This window comes from Bidens hawaiensis, unplaced genomic scaffold, assembly GCF_021521415.1.
Source record: "Bidens hawaiensis isolate Kalapana, Puna unplaced genomic scaffold, B.hawaiensis_p1.1 tig00012134_1, whole genome shotgun sequence".
NCBI lineage: Eukaryota > Viridiplantae > Streptophyta > Magnoliopsida > Asterales > Asteraceae > Bidens > Bidens hawaiensis.
In genome coordinates, this window is record NW_027491975.1 from 20,942 (window position 1) to 32,639 (window position 11,698).

At 35.9% G+C, this 11,698-nt stretch overlaps 2 protein-coding genes across 2 annotated transcripts; both read right to left on the reverse strand.

The window, feature by feature from the left end:
* Nucleotides 1–2,839: 2,839 nt before the first annotated feature.
* Nucleotides 2,840–5,423, reverse strand: LOC143540002 (protein GAMETE EXPRESSED 1-like). The gene is made up of 6 exons (XM_077033168.1): nt 5,231–5,423; nt 5,090–5,123; nt 3,629–4,216; nt 3,547–3,551; nt 3,426–3,505; nt 2,840–3,343 (listed from the first exon to the last, which is right to left on the reverse strand). Exons 1-6 carry the CDS (start codon nt 5,421–5,423, stop codon nt 2,840–2,842), a joined length of 1,404 nt encoding a protein of 467 aa, XP_076889283.1.
* A 1,232-nt stretch (nt 5,424–6,655) lies between these two features.
* Nucleotides 6,656–10,051, reverse strand: LOC143540020 (protein GAMETE EXPRESSED 1-like). The gene is made up of 5 exons (XM_077033188.1): nt 9,520–10,051; nt 8,129–8,716; nt 7,565–7,691; nt 7,293–7,479; nt 6,656–7,213 (listed from the first exon to the last, which is right to left on the reverse strand). The coding sequence occupies exons 1-5, from the start codon at nt 10,035–10,037 to the stop codon at nt 6,783–6,785; spliced, it is 1,851 nt and encodes a 616-aa protein (XP_076889303.1). The 5' UTR covers nt 10,038–10,051; the 3' UTR covers nt 6,656–6,782.
* Nucleotides 10,052–11,698: the final 1,647 nt, after the last annotated feature.

The window sequence follows — 11,698 nt, forward strand, 5'->3', positions numbered from 1 at the left end:
TGAAGCGAGTGATGAAGTCTAGCAAAGATTCATCTTCCTCTCGAATGCATTTGAGGATTGTCCATTGCTCCTCGCTATACTTTCTTTGCTGGCTGAAGTGTTGGCTAAACTTCTGTTGGAAGTCTGCCCAGTCGTAGATGTGGTTGACCGGTAGACGATCGAACCACACTCTAGCAGCCCCAACAAGCGTCATTTGGAACATGTAACACCACGTAGGTTCCGTCCAACTACTGACGGTTGCCCCCGCTATGAATCTGTTCAAATGATCATCTGGGTCAGATATACCATCATATGTGCCTATGCTTGACATTTGGTTGGCACTTTTTGGGGCGATTGCTTCCGCAATGTCCCTCGCAAATTTGGACGTTCCCGCATTTGCAACGTTTGGTCTGAATGTTTTGGAGAAGTCACGTGGACTTCCACCTGTGTTTTTTGGTTTGAAGGCTTCTCCAAAATGCCTTCTCGGTTGGGAGTCTGTTTCCTTACGCTTCCCTTTTGCCCTATGGCGAGGGTTCGCGTCGGAGTCGGAGTCCTCCGAGTCATCGTCCAAGTACTCTTCGAATTCGTCAGCCTGTTGGACGGAACGCAAGCGTTCGTCCAACTCGGCTTGGAATTCTTTTTGACGTGCCTCCGCCCATGCCTTAACTTCATCGAGTGTTTGGCGGGGGAGTCTTGTTCGTTTCTCTAACTGGGTATCGGTGAATCACAGTGAGCAATTATTTACTGCACTTGCCCCAGCTTGGGTAACTGGGGTAGTGTTCGTAAAATTTACTTCACTTGCCCCGGCTTGGGTAACCGGGGTAGTGTTTGTAAAAACTGTGTAGCCGGTATTCCCCCCAGTAGCTGGGGTTGTGGTTATCGGAGTTTCTTTAACCATCTTTCCAGAAGTTTGAAAAAAAACTAGAGAAAAATGAAGTTCTAGCTTTATGCACGGATGGCGCCAATGAAGAAACACTAACCAGACCCCGGGCAGATTACGGGTAACCTGGGGGTTAGATAGATGTTTCCCACGAGGGGTTAGACCCAGAGAAGATGGTTCTTCTGATAACCTGCAAAACAGACACCGTAAGCTTGTCACTGAGAAGGGGGGGTTCCTCCTTGTGACCACCCTCCGGCGTGAGAATCAGACTAGATTGCTCTTTAAATATAAATGTATATTAAGAGATTGCTAGAGCAGATATCAGGTATAATATGGTAAGATATGTTGAGATGCGATGGTCATACCATTTGTGGTATTTATAGCCGAAGGTAGGTTTCCAAGGAGGTGTGGCCGGCTGAATAGTATTCCTGTTCAACCAACAGTGGCCTACGCACGTGCCCTGCTGGTAGTTGGTGGGTAGGCAGCGGCTGATAGTGACCAGGCCTGCTGTGTACCATTCCTTTTCCACCAACTGCCGGCTATGCACGTGGTATGGCAGTAGTTGGTGAGTAGGCAGCGGCTAATAGTGACATACAGTAAAGGAGCATGCTGCTTGCCATACTGTTGTCGATAAGCTGTCGTATCTTTAGTCAGATCTTTTGCCCATACGTCGTCAGGTACAGATCTTCCTGTATCGTACGGACTGGCTTATTTGGGCGGGAGTATTCCCCCTCCCGCCACTGTGCGGGATTGTTCCCGGCTTTGCTCATTCCTTCAGGTGACACTGAGTGATTGAGAGCTAAGTGCCTTGTGCGTGTAGCCTTGCTGCGCGGGTGGCCTTCCCTGATGGCTTGTATCCGAGGCTGCGGGAACAGGCGGAGTCCTTCACCATCGGGAGGCATTTCCTGCGGGAACAGCTTGCGTACTGCGCGTAAGGACGTCACGTCTCTGAGCATGGTTGGTCCTGCGGATCCAGTTGGTTTCTGCGCAGACGTCTCTCTTCAAGGTGAGTCTTGCGGGTCCAACTGGGCTCTGCTGGGACCTACCTCTTCAGTCATTCAGTTGACTCCTTGCAGTCATGCTGGCAAAAGCGTTGATGAATGTTACATGCTTTCGGTGGGCGTGGCGCCAATGAGTTCAGTCAAACAGCGTAACTTTGATAAAGATCTTGATATTAGAGTTATAATGTTTAGTGTAGTTAATCTGCGTAGTGGAAACCGAACGATCCAAGCAATTTTTAAGACGCTTTTCCTTGGTGGAATCTATCGGTTACTTGTGTTAATGAATAAAGAGTTCCCAGAATTAGGTTTGATTCGAGAAGATTGTACCGAAATGAGTTGGATTGAATCGGTGGTGATCGGTTCTAGTTTCAAAACGGGGAGCCGTTGGAGATTCTTGTAAACAGAACCGCAATGCCAACGAAGTTTTTTTAAAGGAAAGTCAGATTTTGCGACGAATCCTTTTTCGTAAGACGGTTCGAAGGGATATGGAGGTTTTACAATGATCAAATAGAAGTCGGAATGGCTATCCTGGTGTTAACACCATACGGAGGTAAGATGAATGAGATACCAGAATCTGCGATCCCTTTCCCGCATAGACGTGGATCGTTATACATGATTTGAGTATTTGGTTGTGTGGGATGGAAATGAAACATCACCACATATAAGTTGGATTAGAAGCTTGTATAATTACATGACTTTTGTGTTTCAAAAGCTCCTAGAAGGTCATATTTGAATTACAATGATCTTGATCTTGGAATTGGTAAAAGGTATGCAGAAGCTAAGGATACTTCAATAATAATAATAATTTCAACAGGTTGGTAAAAGTGAAAACAATGGTCAATCCTGGTAACTTTTTCAACCATGAACAAAGTATTCCCACAAGGTTGTAAAGTCTTACGTTTCATCATATATACCAATGACAATGTTTTAATATATGCATTATAATCTTCAAGTTATTAGCGTCGGCGACAAAAAATACTTACTTTATATAGCCAAACTCGTTCGGTTCATCTTCAAGTAAATCTGAGTCAACCCATGTAGACCAGTCAACATCATCATTGTCTTCGCATAAAAGTTGTTTATTTACTTGCATGCCATTAACCTTTTCGATTAGCGATTGAAGCATTAGATGGTTCAACGTCTCATAGTCTTTGTATGTGTAAATCGCATATGAAATTTGCCACGAAGCGAGGATGAGAAATGTTAACCTTACAACGCTTATAATCCATGCGTGTTGTTCAATGCCGATTCCATATCGAAGCACCACACATTCAATCAAAAATGTCACGCATAACCCTATGTATAGTCTCGGTCTGATACTGTAGGTTTGCTTTGTGCTCGTAAACATGAAGAGAATGAAGATTGATATAGAATATACAAGGAAAGCTTTAATGACACGCGATTCCAGCAAAAGTGCGTTGTGTAAAGTCAAAAGCTTGTCAACTGCAAGAAACATGCTTGCTTGCTTTGACTCAAAAGTTTCCTATCAAACAGTAATATATTAATTAAAACGATAAAACACGCAACTAACTGAATATACGGCAAACTTAATAAAAAAGGCGAACCTGAACAGCCAATATAGTTTTTAAATTCTCAATTAGATGATCATGAGCTTGTTTAAGCTGTTCTTCCTTTGCATGAGTTCCTGTTGTTGCATATTACCAAGTGAAATCAATTGTTGCAGACTTTCCCTACAACAATATTTTAAAGTCAACTAATATGCATATACTGAAAATCTGATATACATACATATTATATATGCATATACCTGCTTTCTTCTAGTGCTTGCGTTTGAAACCGTGTGACGGTTTGGATAACTTCAAGGGCGACACTCTGGCTTTCAAAAAGTTGTTTTTGCCTGTCTAATGAAGTTTCGGTTATGTTCTCAATATCATCTGCTTTACTTTGCAAAGTATTCATCTTCATAAACATTTCATTTCCAACTTTATCAATTTCTTCCTCGATTTCAACCGCTTTGTGTCTTAAACTATTCGTTTCTTCACCCAACTTATTAGCAGACTCATTAATCATCATCATGCCTTCATCTATCCTTTCACTCATTTTCATTTGTCCATTTTGCAGCTCCATTTGAGACTCGGATATCTTAACAGACTGTTCATAAACTGACACCGAATGCTCCAACACGATATTAACGTGTTCTTCAACATGTTTTGATGCTTCAGACAGTTTTTGCGTTTGATCATCGATAGAAGATAAAGACTCGTTAATATTATCTGAACTATGCAACAAACTTTCGGATTTCTCGTGTATGTTCTCTAACTTGTCTTCTGCATATTCAGCAGATGTTTTGAGTTCATTCACTAATCTTTCGGTTTGTCTCTTGAATGCATCAGTCCTACATGATATATACATATATATAGTCATATATACAATATATATTTGTATCTATACTCATACTTAACTCGTGGGCAAATTAAGACACTTAGGTTTTAAGTAATTTACAACTTAATTAACAAATGGTACAACTTACATAGCATGTTGAAGAGTGGCAAAATAGTCATTAGAACATATATGAAGCACATAAATGTCAATTCTTTAAACATAGTTACAATATTGTCCCCCTCAACTTTAATTAACTTATGTAAATTTAAGTGATAGTTACAACCTTAGCCCTTTCACTTTTAACCATATATAATTTTTAATTCCACATTTAACCCAACTTCTCTCCACGACTTTTAAACTGTCATAATTTTTTCTCACGTTAATATTCTTTTATAAAAACCGTCACCATAAAAAACGAGAAATTTATTCTCTTTAATTTGAGTATGATATCGCCTTAGTTATTTTTAGTTAAAAAAATTAACATTTACGTAGCGTGTTTGTGATCCGGTTTTGATGGGTTTTAAAATAACAATTAGTAGTGGTTTTTGATCATTGTAAACCAAAACAAACTAGTTAAAAATTGAAACCAAACCATTATCAACTGTCTGTGTTCCCGTTGCATCGTGCGGGCACCCATCTGTTGGCCCAGACGGATCAAACAATCGAATCAAACGAACTTATCAAACAAACGAACACGCGATATTGGGGTGACAACCCTCGACTCTTTTCATATATCAAACGAACTTCACGAACTTATCAAACATACATAGAGATGAGACTCATTGACTCTCTCTTACCTCTCTCTCAACTCTCACCTTTTTTTTTTATAAAACTAATAATCTAGACCCTATTTATAGACCTACCAAACTTCTTATCCAAGACAAACCTAACTTCCTCTCCAAGAGAAACCTTTCCTAAACCTATTATAATTCAAATACCTAAATTTAAACTTAACAAAATAAACCTTTAACTTTACTAATAATTCAAGATTGATCCTTCATTCACCCCCTTAATCTTGAATTTGTACCACCAAGGTCTTCAATCCCACATAACACTCTCAACTCTTCAATTTTAATCATTGGTTCATCTTTACCCTTTCTTTTCAGTTGTTTGTAACAAACCTGTTTAACAAGTTCTTCACATTCATCATTCCTACCATCCACATTGATCTCACATACCACTTCATCCTCTACATTCTTTTTTTTCACCTTTCTTTTCATTCTTTTCTCATCAAAACTTGAGCCATCTATATTTTGTCTCAAGTGAGACTTGCACCAAGAGGAGACTTAAACCAAATACCCTCAATTATTAAATTAAAGTCTATGATTGTCTTACCTTAACTATTTGGACACGAGCTTATTGGCTTTAAATGGTTCCATCGATAATTAATTTAATTTTTACCGTGATATTTAAGAAATTCAAATTTTGTTGTTATAACATATATAACAAATATAATAATACATGCCATTTATTGACTTCAAAATGTGAACACCAATAGGACATGGGGCCAATCGGGTCGATAAGATATAGATGGTGTTCATTTTTTACAGTCTTAAAATTAGATGTTTTATAATATTTATAGAAGCAAAAACGAGTCCTTTTCATGAATGGACAGCATCTTGGTGTTTTTCTAGTTAAAATACATTATTTTTTTGATAAGGGGACTAATGTGATATTATTAGATTTATGGGATGTCAATCCACACAAGGACAATGGAGTTAAAGCTTTGAAATGAGAGTAAAGGTATAAGCAACCTGCTATATGCAATAACACATATATTCTTCTCTAATAAGTAATAACTTCATGTTGTTTTAGGCAGCAATGGAATGAGTCTTTGCGTCGTTGATGAGTATGGTGCCGAGACTACACCGTAAGTTGGGAGACTCGTAAATCATGCTTCAAGTTACTTTAAGTGGTCTTGTTCTTTAGGGGCTTTGAAAGAATGGCAATAGTTTTAAGATAAAAAAGAGGGGATAAATAATACACTGATGTATCTTTTTAACATGTTATATATATATATATATTTTTTTAACTTTTGGTTACATTTTTTTAAGTTTTTTATAAAGTAGTAGCATATTCCTTTTATATTCTTACAACCATTTTAAAAGTGAAATTGTTCATCTTAATATGGTATTTTGACTTTTGAAATACAAACTTTATTTTGAAAGTAAAACTCTTGCTTTTTGTCTAGGACAATTTGCTGAATGGTTTTATTCAACTATATATTTTGGTATTTTGACTTTAGAAGTCAAACTAGAATTTGAGGTGCAAATTCGTCATTTTACTCTTGGTTACAAACTGAATGGTTTCATACTTTTATTCAATTACGAATGCTGACTTTGGGAAGTCAAACTATAGTAATTATAAATTACTGTTAATTTTTACAATAAACATATTTCAAAGTATTAATTAAGCTTATGTTAAATGTTGTTATTATGTTTAACCTGTTTACAATCACCTCCTGGTGTGTGTTTGTTATAACAACCAAGAACTATTAGTGTTGACATTCTGACATACATAATTATCTATATTAATACATACATAATTCTTAAACTGATTACAAAATAATAAAAATCAAACTATACACCGCGACGACGAAGATAATATCCTCTAGCGATAATCGAACCCGTGTTGACTTGCTTGGGTTGCAAACAATAGTCAAGATCTTCCAATTCATCATCAGATATTATATCCTTATCAATCCATGAAGACCAGTCAATATCATCATCATCATCATCATCATCATCATCATCATCATCATCATCATCATCATCATCTTCACACATAAACCCTTTATTTCCGTCCATCACATTAACCTTCTCAATAAGCAATTGCAGCATTTCGTGATTCAACGCCTCGTAATCTCTGTATGTGTGAATAGCATACGAAAGTTGACACGAAGCGAGAACCACAAACGTTAACCGAACTATGCTTATAATCCATGCTTGTTGTTCTATGTCGTTTCCATATCGAAGCACCACATATTCAATAAAAAATGTCACACATAACCCTGTCAAGAAAACGATTATTGTTAGCTCAAAAAAAAATCCAAAAGTTGACTCGTTTAAAGTCAAATATCGGTTTCTTACCTATGTATAACCTGGATCTCACACTGTAGGTTTGTTTTGTACTTGTAAAGATGTAAAGAGTGAATATTAATATTGAATACACGAGAAAAGCTTTGATGACATGCGATTCAAGCAATATTGCGTTGTGTAGAGTAAAGAGCTTGTCGATTGCAACGAACATGCTTGACTGCTTTGACTTGAATATATCCTATATAACACAAATGAATTAATCAGAATAATTAAATATGAATTTTAAAAATAAAATACAACAAATTATATGGAAAAAGGTGAACCTGGGCAGCCAATATACTTTTTGAATTCTCAACTAGATCATCATGAGATTGTTTTAGTTGTTGTTGCCTTTGTATTAGTTCCTGTTGTTGACTTTGACCAAGCGAAATCAACTGTTGCAGACTTCCCCTGCAATAATATTCAAAACTCAATTAATAATTTAATACACATACATATGATTATATATATATTTCATTTCAGAACTTCAAAAAACTATTTTTTTTTAATTTTTCTTATATATTATTATTGTTAGAGAATAGTTTTAACGTTCTTTATATAAAACTTTTTGATTGCATATATGAATCACAAGTTTGCATATGTGTAAATTAAGAAACCAGATACAAATTTATGTATGTGTAAAAAAATTAGATATGTGTAAAAACTAATTTTCATAATTGTAATCGTTTTAAAAAAAACATATTATAAGTGACAAGACTATCCTCAAATAGTATTAATATGCAAAAAAGTTTTAAAAAAACGATTGATTGTTTGAGTTCTTAAAGTTCTTAAAATATTTAAGAGTTTTGTATTCAGACTCATCCTATATAATATTTGTTATTTTGTACCTGCTTTCTTCTAGAGCTTGTGACTGAAACCGTGTGACGGTTTGAAGAACCTCAAGGGCGGCACTCTGGCTTTCGATAAGTTGTTTTTGTTTGTCTAACGAGGTCTCGGTTATGTTCTCAATATCATCAGCTTTACTTTGTAAAGTATTCATCTTCATAAACATTGCATCTCCAACTTTACCGATTTCCTTTTCAATCTCAACCGCTTCATTCCTTAAACTATTCATTTCTTCACTCAACTTATTAGCGGATTCATTAACCATCATCATTCCTTCATCTATCCTTTCACTCATTTTCATTTGTCCTTTTTGCAGCTCAGTTTGAGAGTCTGCTATTTTAAGAGATTGTTTGTAAACAGAGTGTGAATGCTCCAATACGATATTAACACGCTCTTGAGCGTGTTTTGAAGCTTCAGCCAGTTGTTGTGTTTGATCATCGATAGAAGATAAAGAGTCGTGAATATCATTTGAACTATGCAATAGATGTTGTGCTTTGTCGTGTATGTTATCTAACTTGTCTTCTGCATATTCAGCAGATCTTTTGAGTTCATTCACTAATCTTTCGGTTTGTTTCTTGAATGCATCGGTCCTACCACCAGTCAACATCAATTCTAAAATCGCTTGCACATAGTGCGTAAAAGATAACTAGAGATTGTGTGAGAGAAAAATGGGTAGTTACATAACTGTCTTGTGTACCACATTTAAAGCAATATCAACAATTGCAGTATGGCGGTGTTAGCAGTTCTCAACATATTATTTGTTTCGAAATGAATGCCCCCCTATACATATATAGGGGAGTTTTCAAATCAGAACCAAGAAATATGTTAAAGATTGCAAGAACATAATGCAGTCAATGGCGAAGTTTGAACGAAAACGCTCTGGTGGCCGGACTCAATACGTATAAAAATTTCATAAACCAGAGTGGCCAGGCTCAAAATCTTCGAACGATTTACACTGCGTATAAAAAAAATTCATAAACCAGGGTGGCCGGGCTCAAAATTTCAGACAAAAACGAGTAAATTTATACTACGTATAAAAAATTTCATAAACTAGGGTGGCCGGGCTCAAAATTTCGGACGAAAAACGAGTAAAATTACACTATGTATAAAATTTTTGGATGAAAACACATAAATTTACACTATTGAGAAAAAACAAGGGCGACCGGAGCCACCCCGGGCCACAATACAAGCATCCCCTTGAATGTAGTTGTACCTATTGCTTTAAATGTGATACACCTTACAACTATGTAATCACCCATATTTCTCTCTCCAGCTCTCTAATTATATTTCATGCACAATGTACAAGTGCATTATGTGATTCTCGTAGTGCTCAACATTATAGGTTTTGAAAAGAATGCATCAGTAGACACACGCACCGGGAGTGAGAACTTACTGTAACTGATGGCAAATGGAGTTCGTTTCAAGATAAAACTCAAGATAAACTCTGTGAGCCTCTTTTTCTAATCTTTTGAAGCAATCAACCATGAGTGATTTAACATCACAATAAGGAAAAGGAGACCTCCCACTATCCTTTTGAAAGCAATCACTAAGATGCCACGCTAAACGGGACCGTTGTTCTTCATCTGCTAGAACCTCTGAGCACCCCGCAAACAAATTTTGATACGCGTTTTGCCAACAAGAATTCGGTAAAGCAGCCACCTTTCTCTTTGCTTTTTCAACCAAACTCACACCCTTTTTGCTATCAAACGATTCCATTGAAAATTCACCAATAATATCATGATCATGACCTTCCGGTGAATGTTTCTTGTAGGAATCAGCTTTTTCGGTTGAAAAAAACCATTTAAGCGAGTCGGTTGTTTGTAAAAGCAACATGTGTACCCATAGGATCTTAATACTGTAATGCTTGTTAAAACTCATTATATTTGATAAGTAACAATCATATGCCTGCATAAAAGTTCAGAAATATGTTATATGTTATAACTTATAACTCAAATGAAACTAGTATGAAAAGCATATAATTGTTATAATGCTAAAACTAGAATGATATTATTTATTGGTTACATGCACAATTATTCACTCATTTTAAGCAAAATATATTCTCATATGGCAAGATTATTATCAGTTATCATATAAGACAATGTATACCTAAATTACAAAACATGATACATAACTCTAAAACGAACCAAATACTATAATAAACTCAAATTCAACAAAAGATTGACACAATCTGATTTTTGCATATTCCAAACCGGTTTGGGTTAAATCGGTTCGGTTTAGAAACCTGTTTAAGCACTGGCCAACCTGATTCAAACTGGGTCGGGTCCGTTTTAACTTTTAACTAACTAAAAATATCCAAAAAGCTATACAAACCGGCGGTTTGGGAACCGGTTTGAGAAACGAAACAGGCGGGTACACCTCTAAATTTTTTGCATTGCTTTATTTATAACTTTTTTATATTTTATAAATCGTTTTAAAATTAAATAATATTATTCATTACGTAACATTTGGTTATTCATTCATTCGAGTTCTGCTTTACATAATCAATCAGATAACAGAAATGATAACCACTGTGGCTTGTACATTATATCAAATTTAAATACACAGCCTATCTATTATTCCATGGAATCAAACACTTGGATGATCAACGAAAAAAGTATCCTAGAGTACAAGACATAAAGTTTGTTTGGAACTGATTTCATTGATGGGCAAATAAAGATTTATATACTTACAGTCAATTGTCTGTCAGTTGGGATGAAATGGGTAGAACAAAGAAAATAATACACATGGTTTCAAAGGCATCATGTGGCCGTTGAGTTTCTGTGTTCATACATGTTCAAATTGAAATAAGAGAAGTTATTAATATAACAACGATTTCGTTTTATTAGGAAAATGAAATAGTTTATACTCAGAAAACTGTTAGACATGAAAAAAAAAGGTGTTGGGTTAATTAACAAGACTCGTTTTAAAAAAAAAAAAAAAATCGGGTTGGATTTGAGTTGACCCGTATAAAAGCATGTTGATCCGTTAACCCGTTTAAGTAATTAAAATTAAACTTTTATAATTATAATTTTGTTTATGTTTTTTTCATTTCCCATTTTCAAAATATATAACAACTTCCAATCAAAATTCATGATTTTAATAATTTTTAAAAATAATAAAAAAAAACATATTACTCATTTCCTCTATCGACTCTAAGTTAGATCCATTTTATTTCAAAAAATCTTTTAGTTATTTTAGTTAATGGGTCAAACGGGTTGTTTTCAGGGTGACCCGAATTTTCTGGGTGCAGGCTAGGGTCGAAATCTTTGACACTAATAACAATATATGTCAGGTTCGGGTTGCACATTTCAACCTGTCAACCCGCTAAGCCACCAACCCAACACGATTAACACCCCTATTAAATGTCATAGCTTAAAGCCTAATGCCTAAAACCTAATGTGCAAAGCTCATAAAGCATGAGACCCATAAAGCACGAGACTCATAAGGCCCGAGGCCGATATAGCATGAAACTCATTAATCTCCATGTCCATAAAGCATGAACTCATAAAGCTCGAGGCTCATAAAATAGGAGACCAGGGTCATAAAGCTCGAGTTTGTAAATATTGACGTGA